The following is a 19,129-nucleotide window of genomic DNA, read 5'->3' as shown; positions in this document are numbered from 1 at the left end:
GCAATCATTCAGTCAAGTTTAGTGAGTGTTCAGTTCGTTCATTAGTTCAATCGTTCGTTCATTGGACCGATCGCTGTTCACTCATGCGTAATTACATTCGTTTCTTTAATTTCAAATATTATTTTTATGGCGAATACATTTAATGTTAGCTTTTAATTTTTAAATAAAATTGCATAATAATTTCTGATTTGTAAACATGTTTTGCAATTAAAATATTTATGTTTGTTATTCAATCATTTTAAAATGTAAATAGATTTTTTTTATTGGATAGTCCGGTATACGAGCAGGCCGATTGCCTGATGGTAAGCATTCAGCGCTGCCCATAGATACCCGAGACACCAGAGGCGTTACAAGTGCGTTGCCGGCCTTTGAGGATCAATAATTTCAGGATTATTGGGGATTCGGGGATTGAGGAAATTGGGCCTCTGGTAACCTCACTCACACGACGAAATGCAACGCAAGCGTTGTTTCTCGTCGGTTTTCTGTGCGACCGTGGTATTACTCCGGTCGAGCCGGCCTATACGTGCCTAAACATGACTCTCCCACACTTAGAAATGTTATAATGTTTTATTTATATCAGACAATTTAATAAATGCTGAAATACAAATGATATTCTTACAATCCACATAGAACACAATAATATCCTTCGAATACAAAAAAGAAAAATATAGTTCTTCAGGAAAAACATAATTAAAATCTCCGCCCACAACATTCACTATGAGCAACCTAGAAACTCATACCAAGGTCGTTGTCCGATACACGGGTACCTACTTTCCTAAAATAAATAAACGAATTCGTCGACTTTAATATTCGTTTTCATCATCGAAAACAAACAGTTAATAGAATTGACATTTAGACACGAAAAGCAATCCTGATATTGGCAACGAAGAATAATACTAATAATGGCTGGAGCTGGGTCAAAGAAAATCATATTGAACTGGCAACTTTGTAAGAAAGAAACTTTCTTCAATATAACGAATTATTGGATTCTCCGAAGACGAATAATCATATCGGACTTTTGTTCGAATATATTTTTTTCGGTCCCGAAAATTTCGTTCCGGTTTTGATTTGATTTTTGTCCAAATTGAATGATATGCTTTGTGTATAATGTGAGCGTGTATTGAAATGTATTTGACCGATGTTTCAGTCGTTTTGTCGTATGAACGCATTTTTGGGTCAGTGATTCTTTTCTGAGGAGCTCGGTATCTGCAAACATGAGAGGATTTTTGGTGACTATATTTATGTTATTTTCATTGTTATTTTTTTATGTATTGTGAAAAAAACCCGTCAAGTGCGTGTCGGGCCACACGCATTGGAAGGTTTCGTAGTTGCGACTGCCAACTTTCAGTTCACACTGAAAAATGACTGGAAACGAGCCCACATATGACATAGGACGGAATTTGTATAAAATTTTATTTTCTGTGTACATTTTGTTCTGGTCGCCTATAACTTATTGGTTTTTATTTACTACTCAGCTTTGATAGATTTTCTTTAAACTTCTTTATATATACTACCGCCGTAATTTTTCCACGAATCCACGAAGCAACATATATCCGTTGAGCAGGTAGAGGGGCTGTTGCCGCTGTTAGCAATTACCCCTAACAAAAAAAATTAACTATACTAAAACTTATCTACATACCACCATCACTGCTAAAAACTATCACAAATAAATAATTTACATACCGACACTCAACGAAAACAAAATATGTAACTTCACCACTCACTGACCCTCTGTATTTAACACGATATTAAACCACATCCAATAATAAACCTTTCCTGGAATCTAATTGAGTGTCAACAGCCTTTCTTGCCCTGCAATCAGTTGGTTCTCAATTAGGAAAACTGGGTTACTAGAGTTCAAAGTCCTGTGAACTACGTGAAATTATTCCGCTCATCCCAAATTGATGGACAGATAATACGAGTACAAGGGATTTTTTGACATTACCGTGTCTGCTTAATTGGGCACGTTGATCTATATACCTGAAATGTTTTTCTTTTTGTTTTTTTTTCTCAGAATTTTGTTTTATGCTTATATGACTTTATTTGATTAGGAACTTTTATACACAAGTATATGCCAGTTCAACATTATAGCTCTTCTATGGTCAAGAATCATGAAGCTGATTATATCTATCTATTCAAAGATTTACATTACCTTGCTATGACTCACATTCATATACTTAATATACCATTTTTACACCTTCAAAAGTACTGAGGCTAAATATAAATCAGCTGAAAAGACGCTAACATTCACGACAACCATAAAAATACAAATAAGACAAAGACGCTACACACAACATACACGATAACCATAAAAGTACAAATAAGGAAAATCTATTTTCATATACGTTACATGAGAATCCTATAATTACAGCTATAGTAAAAGTAATATGAAAGATTTCTTCGAAGTAACAGAATAGCACGTTTTAAATAAGTTGTTAGGTACAATTGTTGTTAAAGGTGTAGTACTGTCAAGTGTTTTAGACTGTGCTTCTTTTGGTTTTTTCTAAAATTTCTCAGTAGCATTAGGCTCACCCTTTATTCCGTGGGACTCGAAACACAAATGGTGAAAAGTGTGTGTATATTGTACCATTGACCTCCCTTGTTATTACCTAAACTAAAAGCTATTCAAACTACCTACCCATAGAAAACATACATACAATGACCACAATAAATAAATCGTCTTTTACTGATAACCTAAACCAATAAAACAATCTAAAAATAAACCCCCAAAAAATATCTAAATAAAGTCAAAGGTCAATAACTCCTTATACATAAAACGAAATAATACCTTTGTATAATAATAATATGTTACTGAAACACTGAAACAGCTCCACACACAAACATAAGTCACACGCACATTATTAACTTGAAACGTTTGAAAGCAATAAATATACAGAAGTCAAAATCTCGTTTTGGGAACTGAAACAATACTGTGATGGGGCCATGAATTAAGCGAGAAAAAGCTTTTAAATAAATTTTAAAAAGTACTGAGAAATGAAATAGTTATTTGTTGGTTATTCAACTGTTAAATAGTTAGCTTGAGGTTCGAAATTAACAATAACTAACGAAATTGTTGTTGTGCTATGTAGCTATGCTACGAAAATGTAATAGCTAAGCTGTGAAACTATGTGACCGAGGAAGATGCGCAGCTCGAGTACGCGATGTGTCGATAGTAGGGAATCCATAGCACACATCCATAGCACGCATCCATAGCACGCATATTTCCATATAAATTATGATAAGTATTTTGTTTATGAACTTCTTATAAATTATGATTCCAAGTACCACAATAATATCAACATTGAAATACAGGTGTAAAAATTAAATTCCTTTAAACAAAACCTCATTTGCATTATAACACAGTTGTTAATAAAGTATCTGTGTATTCAGTACACGTCAGCTAATTACTAAGCAAGTTTTAATCAACTCAACTATTTTATATGTACGGGTAACATTCCGCCAACTTCGGCGCCCGACACACAAACCGGCAGTATTTAATCAAACATTAACTGTAATTGTATTATGCTTGATTTATGGTCCAGCACAACCTCCAGAGCCCGTTGAAAAGTTAATCAACTAAAAGCCTTCTTTTAATTCCTAAATTAAGAAACGAGTTTAATTTATGGAGAATTGAACATTTTTTTTTATCTTAATTAGTCTGTAGTCGGAGAAAAAAATTCGAAATTCGAATTCCAAATTCAATTTGTAGATTCGTGTAACGTTTCTTTTTTAGCACGAGCTCTCTTTTGAAGTTGATTCATTAAAAAAAGCCAATTTGATTTTATTTTTTTCCTTATATCTATCTCTGTGGTTGGAATTAATCCCTCGTGCCCGCACGAAATGAAATATAATATCCATACCGCTATTATTAGTCTGAATTGACAATAGTGAACAAGACCGTACTTATCGGCGGAGCTATATTAAATAGGAACTCATCTCCAAACGTGATGTAAGGCAGAATCTTTTATTACATCCATTCAGCAACATCTTCCAAGTTAAATACGTTTGAAATTACGGGTGACCCAAATACTTGGCCGAGATACCTACATACTGAGATTGTGAAATTTTAAATGTACTCACCAGAGATCCAACAAATGAGCAACGTGACCCCGAACCACAACGTTCCCATCTTCACATAAACAGTCTCATCACTAATGCCGAGACATCACAACACTTCCAAATTCAAATAATTCCCCGTTCACATCAAAACAACGGAGTCTCCATGACGTCACAGCTTCCAGAATGTTCTAACACCTGGAACAAAGAACATAGATTTTAATTAAGGAAGGGTTCGTTCACGTAAATTACGGCAAATATCTTTCGAAAAGCCGGAACTACTTCGGATAAATATTTTAGGGCCATAAAATGTTTGTTCGAAATAGTTTATTAGTTATAAAAGGGGCCTAAAATGTTTATTTTATAACCGGGCAAGGTTGTGGGTTAGTCGGGATTCATTTTAGTGCCTGAAGCGTTATTTACTAGTCCAAATTAGTTAGCATTAAACTCTAGTGAAAATTGTTTTCGGATACACTTCAACCTTTTTTTGTAGCTCTGGGAAAACTTTTTTGCGATCATACTAATCTCTGTTTTTAGAATGGCTACTATTTTATTCTACTATTAATAGTCTTAATTTTCTTTTGGCGTTTTATTCAGAATTTTCCAAGAATTTTACTAATCCAATACTGCAAAGTAATAACATATTCCCAAAAAGGAACGTATAAAATTAGAACGTGTAAAGTTACAACTACGGCTACGGCGTAGCTTCCGCTACGGCGTAGACTTGCTACGGCGTAGCCACCGAATGTATGTAAATGTCAAAGTTGAGATGTACTACTCAAAGCGAAGTATAAGTATGTGCCCAATTCCGTTGGGCCAACATTTTTGTCAATAGCACCTATTTAATTGGGTACTGAAGATACGGAAATTGACCCGGATCGTACAAAATGTGATGTGAAATGTACGTAAAATATACTATGCTGACTTTATTTATATATGATTGTGTAAATCTATGTTTAGTATGAAAGTAGTCGGATAGAATAACGTCTTTTCATGTTATAACATATTTGTAATCAATAACTTTTAGATTCAAGAATCTATTCAAAGTTTCAACTACGTCGCGTCCGTGTAAAAAACTTGAGTTAAAAAACAATTAAAAAGAAAATATATACGTTTTTAAATTTACCTTCTTTAACGAATCTTAAAACAACATATTTTTGCGCTAACTTGACCTAACAGTTACCGAGAACCGTAATAAAAAAACTACTGCTTTAACCTAAAGAATATAAAATTGAGCAATACAGTCTATATCGAGTTCCTTGCCAAGAAACTCTACAATTATAATTAAATTGATCTCTCAAATGGCCTAAGATCTTTGAGTACTAGATTAGTTCCTATAACGAGACTACTTAGCTTATTTAATTAATACCATTTCCAGTAACAAAATACCTAAGCCCCGTTTTTCCTCGACCTTAGCCTGCTTTAGACAATTTAACAACTTTCGATAAGTGAAATTAATATTGAGTTGAAAATTAAATTAACGGAATATTAACGTTAAGTAATTATGAAACTTATTTCTAAGTAAAACCTTTATTTATTCTTGGAGTTTACAAGGAAATGCTTTAAAGGAAGGAGCTAACTTGGCTTAGCTAAGTTATAAACACACGGATTAACTGCCTATTACTTTAACTACGCTTGCTTACTTAAAGCTGATTAAGATATCTTAGGTAAAAGTACGTAACTATTTTTTTCAATCTTAGAGCACCTCTTTTTTAGAATTAGTAGATTGAAAATCTGATAATCTATTTGACGTGGTTTTAAGATTCATTTAGATATTATTGGTTGACCGAAGTGATACAACGCTTGCGTTTTTTTTCGTTGTGTGAGTGAGATTACCGTAGGCTCCTCTCCTCAATCTTCTCAATCCCCGATTCTCCAACAACCCGTAAATTCCTAACCACCAAAAGGCAACGCGGTTGTAACGCCTCTGGTGTTTTTGGTGTGCATGGGAGGCGGATTGCTTACCATCAGGTGATCCGACTGCAAGTTTACCGGCTCATACATTAAAAAAAATAGAAATATTACCCAAAAAATACTCTTTTCTGGTAATTTTGTATGAGCAAAGTGTAACAAAAGAAAGACATTAATTTATACATTCGTAATACATTAGAGTTAGTATTAAAGAATCAGTAAAATATTTTACGTAACGCGGCATCCCAGTATTCCTACGTAAATGATTGATCACCGCGCCCCCGGCGAGTGATAAAAAATGTACCCTCACTAACCTATCAAGGAAACGTTAGAGCATTGAAGGAAATCAATTTAATGGTTACCCGCCGGTGTAATCGATGTTTGTACGAGGAGAATATTTTCATACATTTTTATTTTTTCTGTTTAGTTTTTGCTAGTTACTTGTATGTGATTCGTTAGTTGTATCTCGTATATGGTATGGTATTGGTTTTCTCAGTTTTCAGGCTCAGAAATCTCAGTAGTAATCAGTGTTTCACTAAAAATTATTAAAATGAAGTCAATTTTAACATAGTAACTCCCATACGTTTATTTCAAACACATTCGGTGAATAAAACCTTGCAAACATATCTAAAGAAAACATAAATAACATTGGCATCATGCAGTAAAGAAAACAACTCTGTATTAGATACAGCTATCGCCTCATCGTGTACATAAACCGTATTGTTTACCTCGAAATCGATCAGTTAACGGGTAATAAACGGCAACAACTACCGTTTACGACTTACCCGGATCTACATTCGGTTAATGGCGAACTACCCGACCTTATAATGTAACTCTACCGACCACTTGACAAAGACTCCTGCGAGTCGAACTGTCGACAATAAAGCAACCGATATTGAGTCCACACAATGCCCGGGTCGGGCATAAAAACCGGGTATAAACCGGTCATAATGCCCGGAAAAGTTAATTAAATAGGTCCGTTAGCTGGCACGACATTTTTCAATCGGTCGTTGAGTGATGCCTGAATGCGGACTCCGTGGATTGTGGACCTTTGCGGTTTCTTTAGATAATTGGACCCGGTCGACTTCGATGTTATTTCAATATGTTTAAACCCTTCCGGCGATTTCGCTGCTATTAAATTCTTTTCTTGATGAAATTTTTAAGGCCTCGATTGTTTTATAATGGTTCGTTGTTTTTGTTGTTGTATAATTCAAATTCCATTGAATATTTTTTGGGTAAAATTTTGTTTATTATTATTATTTATTTTATTTTTTTTGATTCTGCCATGATGCATTAACTATCACTTTCATGTATTCACTTAAGCTAAACCATTACATAAATACATTTATTTGAAACATGTAAACACAGACATATCATCCTCAAAAAACCACATGTCATATTTACACACCTCTCATACATACGTATTTATAAATACTATTACATTTGAATATAAACAGAAAAACCCCTTTGAGTAGACCCGCATACAATAACAATAATTCAAGAAACCGATTCAACTTTTAACTTTGAACGCTCACAAATGGACAAAGTAATTAAAATCCATTTGACATCGATCCTCGTAGCCCGCGGCCATGCTTCCGATCCTATCGAAGGCAAGAGACCAATAATATTTTTTATAAGGAGTCTTGAACTTTATTGGGTAGATTAAAAGCTTTGGAGCAGTTCCCGAACGCGCTTGACCGAACACGAACATCGGGCCAGCTTTAATAACAGTATTAGGTTTTATAATTTTTTATACGTTTTCTGATGCCAGCGATATTTAAGTACTTTTGTGACTATGCTACTACTTTCTTTATGGGTCATAAAATGGGAGAATCGATGACCTAGTGCTCGCATAGATGACTGATCATCTCTAGTGATATCAAGTTAATAGATTTCAACAGTCTGTGGGATGAAGCGATAAGAGTACAAAGGGAGTTTGTGATTCTAATCTAGGGTTAATGACCTGCCAATAAAACGCATGACTTATATTCATTTTTACCCCTATTTCAGAAAAATTGGTATGATATGCTGCAGACAAGCGATAAAACGTTCATAAAATCACTAATGACATGAAGAAAAGGGTAAAAAAATATCTATCGTATAATATCGTGTGGCACTCGGTTGACCCAAATACACAGTAGATGCAACTCGATATTATTTCCACGCCTTTTTATAAGCAGAACGTGTCATGATTTCTAATGGGCTATGAGCCTAGCGAGAACCCAATAGCGCTCTTTAATTGTTGTTACCCAGTTTCCTATACTATGAATAAGTGTAGTTTCATTTATAAATGAAAATAATCATAAATTAACTAAAAATCACGGTTTACTCACATACATTAACGGAGATAAGCTCTACTAGTTTTCAGTCACTGAGGGACTCTTTATCACGAGCAGCGTGCATAGATGCGGCGACATTGCGCAGCCTACCTACTGATTTTTCCATTAATATATGTACGTAAACCGTGATTTTTAGTTCATTTAGTATATCTCGCAATAGTTATTATTATAGAAATATAAGCATAAATTGATAAAATATAAAGTATATATTTAAGTTTAAATTTAATCTTGAACATCTACAAACGGATAAGTACTTCAAATATCACCAAACAAGCCACAACAATACCATCTTCACTTCAGTCTTATTTTTCTCCCACTTAAGCCAGAAGTGCTGACAAAAAGCGCATTCCTAAAACCGACTCTTTCAAGACCTTTTAGTCATACTTCAAAGCTTTGATGCACCTTCATTTAGGTTCACTAACTAGGGTAAATTGGTAAAGAGCACCCCTCTATGTTTTATACCTCTGAATAGTACGGCCATGAATGTCACTCCCACATTGACCAAACTCCTTTCTGAACTTCATTACATCTTTTGCTTTAGAATCTTTTTAAAAGACTGTCGTAGGTTCTTTATTTAGATGGTAGTTTTAATAAAAAGGGGGAGTTTTAATTAAAATCTGTCGCTGCGGTCTCGTGGTGGGAGGGTCGATGGACTGAGGTTGTGAGTTTCAATCCTTAACCTTTTTTTTCAGAATAATTAATATTATCGTTCTTTCTCCTTGAGCCCTGCGTTGGAAATGGGTAGGCTAAAGCCCTGAGTCAAGGAAATTAGTAATGAATTATTGAATATCCCCCAGTCAACGGGATCGAATTATATATATTTTTAATCTATATCTCTATAGATGTAATGTAGATCTATTAGAATCTACTCATTAGAACCAATTTCGGGAATTACTCAAATGGGGAACTTGCGTCTTAGGGTGCTTTTTCACCAGAGATGTGTTATGTAGCTATGCTACGAAGATGTAATAGCTAAGCAGTGAAACTATGTGACCGTTTCCACTGATACTAAGCTTTGCAGCTGTGCGAGGAAGATGCGCTACTCAAATAGACCATGTATCGATAGTAGGTAACGGCACATTCCAATAACCTACCGATCGGTAGATAAGCTCCATACAAAATGTGTCAAAATTCTACCTCTGGTAGGCAAATCTACCGATCGGTAGGTTATTGGAACGCACCATAAGTCATCCATAGCACGCATCTTTCCATATAAAAAACATAGCTTAGCTGAGTCCATTTCCACCAGCATCTATAGCTATGTAACATAGCACATCTCTGTTGGAAAGACACCCTTAGTCAGTGATACTAAACTCGGTCTAAAACTACTTAAATATTCTAACAAAGTAATAAAGAGAACTCTTTTCACAAAACACGATATTCAACTTTGTAACAATACTACGTGAAGTACATAAAGATCAAATTGCTATATCTTTGGTACCATCTATACTGACATCGTAGCGCTAGAGCATTTTATTACTGAGCTATATGTCTCATAGTTTAAAAGTGTTGCCGTGAGAGTCAACGTTGTAATTACCACTTGAAGCTTCTCTGGTATTCTTTTGTTAAGACTTTGTTTGTTAAGAGTAAATTAATAAGGATTCTCTAGTTGTTACAATAATATTTACCGGCGAGTTTTTTTAACGTTCATTTGGTCAGGAAATCTCTCTATATTTAGTTATGGTTTCATTTTTTTGTATCAATACTCCGACCATTGAGTGGAAGGGTTTTATTCCTTCAAGGGATTGATTTAAATTATTAAATTTCTCATAATGTTAGATCTATCATTTATCAAAAATAGGGTATGGTGAATACGTAGATGTCAGTTTCAACCGTTTTGACGTGACTAAGTAACAAACATACGTATTTTGCAGGTTTTCATTATAAACGGTACAATCTCAAAGAAAAATAACTTGATAAATCTAAAATCACTTACAACAACAATCGAATGAATCTAACCTTTAGTACAATCGTGCCCGTTTTATACATTCGTGCCAAAAAAACCGCCCACAGTGAAATTGTTAGGAAAACCATATCTTACCGCACGAACAATATCGCACGATCTGTACCAACCGTATTGTAGCTTTTACCCGTAAAATACACAAATATTTTACTTTCCTATTCAACACTTTTCCGCTGTTTCCCCAGAATTTTTCTCTTTATATAATTTGATATCTCCGCGGGCAAGGCCAAAGGTCCTTTACATTACATAAAACTACGTACGCCGTGATAGTATTTGGTGTTTCTTATATTTATATGTAACAGTGGACGTGATACTTCCAAACGTTTTTTTAAACATAATTCAAGCTATTATTTTGACATGTTTCTTTACATGAATAAATACAGACTATAGGATAAAAGTCTTCGGTAGTTCAATCGCTGCTCCCAAAAGCGTCGCTCACCGAGAAATGTTTTCAACTTTATCACAAACTTCGATATTCCGCAAAGATTTTAATAACGCCAAACTGACGAAATTCGCAGCAATTTATTCTCGGTGAGCGGGACGCGATTGCACACTACACTTCATTACAAAAGAACAATGTACATGTACAAAAATAAAACAGTGAAAATTGTTCCCAGACGTCAGCGGCGGACAATCGGACGGGGCGTTATCGCGGCGAAATTCGCACAAAATTCTCGCCTCAATTCGCTGTTTTCCGCCTTCTATGTGTATAATTCGGCGTGCACCTGCGAGTTGAGCGCTCCGGGCTACGCGATTGCCACTGACACTATCTACCTGTGTTCAGTTTAAATGCACCGCTCAAATTGTTCTTGATTCTTTTGTATATATTTTTATTTGTGCGACGTTAATGGCCGCAAGTGTACGGTGAAAATTGTGTATTCTTAGTTTTTTGTGATAGCTTATAATCTCTTACGCTTTGGGGATTGGAGGTCAGAGAACATTGTTGTACTCGTATATAAATGTATGCTCCAATCTGCCAAATAGGTTACGGTACGTGGTGTTGGTAGTTTACATAATAAGGTACACTTCATTTCATTCAAAATATTTTTTGTTCTAGGTTTTAAGAACATCGAAGATTGCGCGACTATCTCCGGTCACCGTAAGTGGGGGTCTGTGAATGGCGACCAAGGGTAGCTCACCGCCCGACCAGAACCAGACCCGTGCGTACGGCGCGTCGTGTTGGCACAGATGAGGCCCAGTACGGCTGATGCCTGATCCGGAGCTGCGGACTATTTAGCGGGTTTACCAGCGCTCCGACTTGAAAATCAGGAGTCATTGGATGATTTTCCCCCTTAAAAAAGCTTTATGAATGCCATTTGCACTTGTGTACACGATTTTAAGTCAAACAATATGATTTTAAAACGTAGTGCTCTACACAAGGAAACTAATCTTCAACGTTATTTACCAGTAGTGCCTGTCTTCTTTGAATCATGTTAGTAGAACTCTCCATAAGAAATAAATAAGTTTTGATTTCCCCTGGCATTCCTCAACTAAGATGAAAACTTCACAGAGATGTCAATATTTTACGCCAAATGAATGCTGAATGGTGGTCTTTATTTAACGTAATCGTCATATTTTCTAATTTCTTTTAAAGCTTTTAACTAATTATAGAATTGACTAATTATTTGATGTCGATGCGGAAAAAAATACTATTTTTGATGCTTCATAAATATTAAATAATGTTTAGTTAACTGCCTCGTTGGTCTTGTTGTAGCAAATGCGGCTGCCGGACAAGGGGTCTCGGGTTCGATTCCCGGGTCGGGTAAAGAACTGCTGGGCTTTTTTCGGTTTTTCGAAAATTTCTCAGTAGTAGCACGGAGTCTGGAATTGTGCCCAGTATGACAATAGGTTCACCCCCTATTACATGGGACTTATGTATAACACAAATGGTGAAAAGTGGGTGTACATTGTATATCGCATTTTTTAAGATTTCTGTCTTAGTTGTAAATATTATGTTGTACAATTGTTTTAATGTAATTATATAAACATTTTTTATGACTACAAATATGTAGGACTACAATTTCTTATACATACTGTGGACCGTGATATGATTAGCTAATAGTGTTCATAATCCAAATATGTCTCTAGATTTAGTGGGCAGTCATTTGCGTTTCAGCTCTGAGTTACGAGATTTCCTTCAAATAACGCGCAATAATTTCTGAACCCTTTTGATATTGGGACCAATAAACGCGACCTTCCTGCCTCTAACAAAGGCCTAATAAATCAAAACTATACAGTTTGTGTATTTTATTAGAGGGCCATTTGAAACAAATAATACGTCACTTATGCGCGATAACACGGTACCTGGCCCGATTCACAAGATCGCATCTGAAATTGCCAGCAAGATTTATAGACCATTGTTTGTACCGTGTTTTGATTTGTTTGTACGTCGTAAATTCATGAATGGATAAAATTGGCTTGACATTTTTCCTAAAGATATGTTTGTAAGGAAAGAAAGAAGTCTGATTGGTTGAATGGAGAATTGGCAAGTGATTGTATTGCCGTATTATGTATGTAGTTTTATGTATTGAGTTATTGGTCGATATCGTCTACTGTTTTTGCCTACCGAGCTGTTTTCTTAGTTTTGTGTGTTGCTTTAGTATGCTACTATGATTGGTATTGAATACATTTTAGTATATTTTTCATTTAGTTATTTAATTTCAAAATACAAATAACAAGAAATCCTATAGCTCATACAAAATAATAACCACTCAAAACTGATAACGATTAGCAATAGTATTAAAATTTTCTGACATTAATTACACTAATAAAACTTAATAATATGTAAAAGGCACATTATGGCACGTAAAGCCACTGTACAACGTACATCCACTTTTAACAAATTATAATATGTCATGTCATAAGTCCCATGTAATAATTAAACTGCCGTACTTAGAGAGATTTAATGATTACTAAAACTATTCCATAGTAAAGATTTTGTTCTAAAAATAATTGCTACAGACTGGGTTAAGCAATCGTTAAATGACTCTGAGTAACGCAGTAATAAAATCATTTTCAATTAAATACCAAACGAAAATAATATTACAACATATTAATTTACATTTCGTCCATGCACAAACCTGCACAGTGAGCTGAAATAGTCACAAACTTGTGCAAAATAAACTTTAAAGGTGCGGATTATAAACAGGAGTTTCAGAGACACGGACTGAAGTAAGGCGCCGACTATCTCAAGATAAAATGTTCTAAAATGAAATATAGCTTGCACTACTTGAAAATTTTCTGAATTATTGCTAAGTCTTAGCAATGTTTCTCATATTGTAACATTGCTTAATGGCCAAGAATCTTGAGGCAGTTTTCGTATAGAATTCGTAATATTTTCTCTGTTCTATTCTGTGTTGCTTCCCAAGGTCTAATTTTGTTAGAATTTGCTGGGAATTTTGTTCTAGAACAAAATGTTTGAAGTAAACTATTGTTACTTTGAATTGTGGCGTATTAAAACCTTGGTAACTAAACAAAATAATTTAATAACATTTTCGTTTTGGTAACGATTTTCTATTTATTTCCTTATAAAGTCTGCATTACTCAGATATGATGTTGTTTCGCACAGATGACAGATTTTTTAAATTCGGAGAAGAACCTATCACACCTTTAACACTAAACTTAATTTCCATATTTCAAGTTACAAAAACGTATCATTATGAATCAATATCATAGCGACTTCACCATTTAATTATTTAACGAAGTAACTCGACTAATTTCAAGCCCCGTCGGAACTCTCAGCTATGAGCGGCATTGCACAACAAATGACGCTACGAACGTCGCACAAGCAAGTGTCTAATTTTTATATAACTTAACTCACTAGGTCACTGAACCCTATCGCCACAAAACTTCTATCACCACAATAGCACCTCCTTCTAAACACAAACCTACACATAGGGTACTACAATCCCAATGAATTGATAGGGGTTATCCCATTAACACCCCCTTTTGTATGGTGTTGTGTGGTGAATGTAAATGTCAGCATTATATATTTAGTGGAACACTAGGTAATTTAATGGATACAGATAACATCTTGCTTGTTAACTGTTTCAGTAGTAGGAGTGTTGGTCCGTTCGTGAACTGAGGATTAAGAGATTATGTGAGGTAGATTGTAGTGGTACATTTTAATTTATTAATTACTAGCTTCTGCCAGCGGCTTTGCCCGCGTTTCCGTGGGATAAAAAGTATTGTATCACCCAAGTCAGCTCATACCCTGTCTGTGTACCAATTTTTATCAAAATCCGTTCATTAGTTTCAGCATGATTGACGGATAAACATTCAAACTTTCACATTTATAATATTACTGTGACTATTTCCTGTGAAGTTAATTACATCAACAGTCGACATCACCAATCCGTGGCAGTCACTGGCTAAAATCATTGATATAATGAGGGTATATTCACTGGCTATAAATTATGAAATTCAAAGCAAAAATCTACAATTTACAAACACCTAACCAATCAAGAAACATTTAACTTTACCTACAATAACAATATCCAACGTGTTTCTTTACCAATCAACTTTTATTACACAAAATAGATGAACCAAGTCATGTCACACGTTGTCCGTCGAATGTAAAATGGAACAACATTTAATGGCCGTCAATATCAGGGACCGCAGCCCGCTGATGTGTGAATCGCCACTTAATCAGACTTAATCGGCTGCATAAATAACTATAATAACGTCAATTGTATGAAATAGCCGATTAATGGCGAACATATTTTAATATTGGCAACTTTATCGAACACTATTTTTATGGGGAGTCATAATTTATAAAAATTGTTACACTTTTTGTTCAACAGTTTTTCTCGTTACTGCTTTAAAAAGTGTTTATTTTTTGTAACATTTCACTAGATGTAGATTTAAAGACATTGCATCTAGCACTGTTCTAATTTTCTTATTATATTTTTCCAAGTCATATTTAATTTCACCAAATCACGAAAACAATTAAATCTTCCCCAACTCAAATACATACTGAAATTATTTTTAAAACTTCAAATGAAAAATGATTATTATCATGCTCCCGTCTGCGTCAATTTATCTACATCTTTTTCCTCCATATTTTTCAGCCGCCGGCTCCCCTCGGCTAACATTTTAATTATTACAACTCAATTATCACTTACGAAGTCGCCTTAACTTGTACAAATAACATAACAGTTTTAATTCCATAAAATATTACATTAAAAGTTGCCATCGAAAGCGGCATAAGGTAATAAATTAAAACGTAGCTAAGTACCGAATGGCAATTGTCGAAATTCGACGATAAATTACGTAAAAGCGTTGTTTGTTAGTTGCAATCGCTATAACTTCTAATTACGTAGACGGCGACAATTACTCGAGTGTTTGTCTCTTCTTATTTATAGTAGATGTCCCCTATTTACGGGGATTTGTTCGATCTGCCCCCATTTCGGGCGAAAGTTGCTCTTTAATTATTTTTCTTGTTGCTAAGTCCAAGTTTTTTAATTAGAAGATAAACTAGTAAGGAACTTAGTTACAGCTATGTGTTTAGACTAATTGTTATTGTGTCAAAACTTTTCACATAACAGTGTAAATAAGTTTTTAATTTAAAATACTTCTGACGAAATCTCAGTAGCTAAAAATACTGGGAAAAGCGACTATTACTTCTGTCATTGAAGCTGTTACCTGGGCTTATAATTTATGATTATAAGTTTGAAATCGCCAACTCGCTTTGAGCAAGGGTGGTGATTAATGCTCAAACCTTCTCCATACAAGAAGGCCTTTGGTCAGCAGTGGCCACTTATAGGCCGTTGATGTGATGTAGGTATTTTCCAATGTCAACTAAATAATCAGTAACTCAATGTTTGTACTGTGTTAGAAGCAATCATTTATTCAGTGTAATCTAAATCCGATTTGGTTCCGTAGAATTCCATGAATGAGATTCTCAGTTGGAATTTGGATAGGAGCATGACCGGTTAGGGTAAACATAGTAGTTATCGACCTAAGGGTGATTTTCCACCAGATTTGCGCTATGTAGCTACGTTACGAGATGTAATAGCTAAGCTGTGAAACTATGTGACCGTTTCCACTGATATTAAGCTGTGTAGTTATGCGAGTAAGATGTGCTATGAAGATGCGCCGCCGCAAAGAAGCTTTGCGAGGAAGATGCGCATCTCGAGTATATGGATAGTAAGGAAGCCATCCATAGCACACCTTAACAAGCATTCAAAGCACGCATCTCTCCATATAAAAAAAATAGCTAAATTGAGTTCGTTTCCATCAGTGCTGTTTTGTGCCAGTAATACCTATATATATATATATATATATATATATATATATATATATATATATATAATTATATTTATTAAATGCTGATTGTAAAAAATGTAACTCTATGTCGAATTGTATGTGTGTGCGTGTGCCTAACTCTAAATTATTACACTATGGTAATTTATATTGGTTTTTTTTTGGTGTTTTTGTGCCTTTAAGTACATATACTTTGTTTTTTTGTCTATCATAGTTATGATTACGTTAGGTTGAGTTGTATCTCAATTTAATATAATTATAAAAATGTTAACTGGATCTGTAGCAACTTGCCAATGTATTCATAAGTTAATAATTTTGCACGCCGTAAGGCAAAATGTATCGGGACATACTTACATAACATCATATCTGTACCTAAATTTTTTGCAAATAAATGATTTCTATTTCTAAGCTATGTGTACCAATGAATATGATTGGTGGAATCCAAACGAAAACACCAGAAAAACCTTAACGAACCAATCACTTCCTACCATACCAAACTCTAACCTATTATTGCTAATAATTAATATTGTAGATATATATGTTCCTGTTTGATGTATTTTTGATATTCAATATCGTGGTGACTGGTTCAGACAGTGACATTGTCATTGAGCGGGCAATTGACCGCTATCCTGTGTTGTGGCTTCAACAAATATGTATTTGCAACATACAATAATAATTATATACGTATACGAAATATCAGTGAGTTATTTGTATGTATTATGCCATAAAGGTAGAGTGTATAACTTTCCATAATATTAAATAAACTATCATGTGAGAATCTGAAGTGTTGTAAGCAAGATGAATACAATGAGGATGATTACGGGGTAGTCAGTGTCAGTTAGGTAATGAAAAAATATTAGACACGTTTTCTTTTTAATTTGTCGTATAAAAAAATATACTTAGATAAATCGAATCAAAGTTTAGGAGTGGGAGCATATGCGTCACTTCTACGTATAAAACGTACCTAGAAGTGACGTCCAACGATATTTTATAATCTAATCTATATATTATAAATATATCTTAGAAAGTATTTGTTTCCGTAAGAAAATAAAAAAATACATGTCTAATGTTTTAAAATTATCTACAAGACGGACATTAAAATAAAAATTAGTTATCTACACTATTCTTTTCATAAACCTTTTTAAGTTAAAAAGTTTAGTTCCCGGGTTGACAAAAAGTGGACATATCTTTCACGCACACCCTGCTTTTAACATATAAGAAAGAAACACGAGCCAATATTTTATGTATCCAAAACCACACACGATCGAATCTCCAAAAATATACCGTAAACCATAAAAATACGGTACATTTTCCAATATTCCCAAAAAGCTTATAGTTCCGTACAAGTTCACCGAATCAAAACACCGGGTTATATAGTACATAGCCGTTTTTTACAGTCCATTACCTTTTTTCATCCGGACCACGTTAAGCTGATTACCTCTGAATCGTCGATGCAAATCATACACTGCAGGTTTGTTGCAGTACGGTCTTAAATTTGGGGGAAATTTAATAATAAAAGGGGATTTTTGTGGAATTTAAACATGGTGTTAAACAGAGAGTACGAATTTGAAAATTTTTATTTTTAACTTTAAGGTTTATTTAGAATTAACAAACTAAAGGTAAATACGATTTGTTGCTTAGTATTGTTTATTCAAATCATCGTAAAAGCTGTTAAAAAATAAAAATAATAAATAACAGTACCTAATTCAATCTAGTCTGAAAAATAATCACCGAAGTAACGTAAAAAGTGGTTTCTTGCGGGAATTGAACCCGACACACGTTGCACGGCAGCCAGTTTGTTAGCTACCACGCAACCCTACATTCGACCTCTTACTGCCATTTATTTGCGTTATTGCTATTGCAGCAATAATTCAACAATGTAACATTTCAATCAGTCCCCAGATTTCAAGATAGCAATATTCTAAGAAACTATTCAAAACACAACATAGAACAGAATTCAAAAAACCCTTTCAATAGACGATCGATCTTACAAACAGTAGCAAACTAGAACAATAGATACCCTCATCACCAGCATCTTAAAATACCTTGGACCAAACAATTGGCAGCCGCATTGTCTTACAACCCTTATAGGCACAATCACACTGTACTAAGATACTTCACAAAACCACGATCTAAAACTGCCCACTAAATCTTCCTAAACCATCGTACTTCAAGCTTCTAGCTCTAAATTAATCCAGCAAAATGTCACTCATCCTTTATATAGGTATTTCTTGAAATAAGGAAACAACAGCCTAGTCCCGATCGCATCACAGATATCGGAGAATAGAAACACCTACCCGGAATTCACTATTACCGTTTGATACACGAAAATATACTGTGTGTCTTCAGCTTACAGTCTAGTTTACTTTTTTCGTAGCTGACAGTTCCTTTGCATCGTTTACGGAGCAGATAAGTTGGGATAGTAGAGTTTTAGGTCAACAGTGACACATGATTTAGTATTACAGAAGTTTAAGTTTGTTTGGATCGTGTTAAACTGTAAACAATATTCGCATATGCGGGTTTTGAGACGCAGTGGACGTGTGGTGTTATTTTCTCGGCTAACTTTATAGTTTATACTGAAGTTGGACTTCTATTT

General features: G+C 34.6%; 1 protein-coding gene across 1 annotated transcript in view; it reads right to left on the bottom strand.

Annotated features, from left to right (window-relative positions):
- LOC118282473 (cell adhesion molecule 3-like) overlaps positions 1–19,129 on the bottom strand; it is a 268,442-nt gene that overhangs the window by 213,722 nt on the left and 35,591 nt on the right. The window contains exon 2 of the mRNA XM_035603555.2: positions 4,081–4,254. Coding sequence (XP_035459448.2) covers positions 4,081–4,129 — 49 coding nt within the window. The 5' untranslated portion in view covers positions 4,130–4,254. The remainder of the gene's footprint in view (positions 1–4,080; positions 4,255–19,129) is intronic.

This window comes from Spodoptera frugiperda, chromosome 20, assembly GCF_023101765.2.
Source record: "Spodoptera frugiperda isolate SF20-4 chromosome 20, AGI-APGP_CSIRO_Sfru_2.0, whole genome shotgun sequence".
NCBI classification, from domain to species: Eukaryota; Metazoa; Arthropoda; class Insecta; order Lepidoptera; family Noctuidae; genus Spodoptera; species Spodoptera frugiperda.
This window is presented reverse-complemented; position numbering and strand designations above follow the sequence as displayed.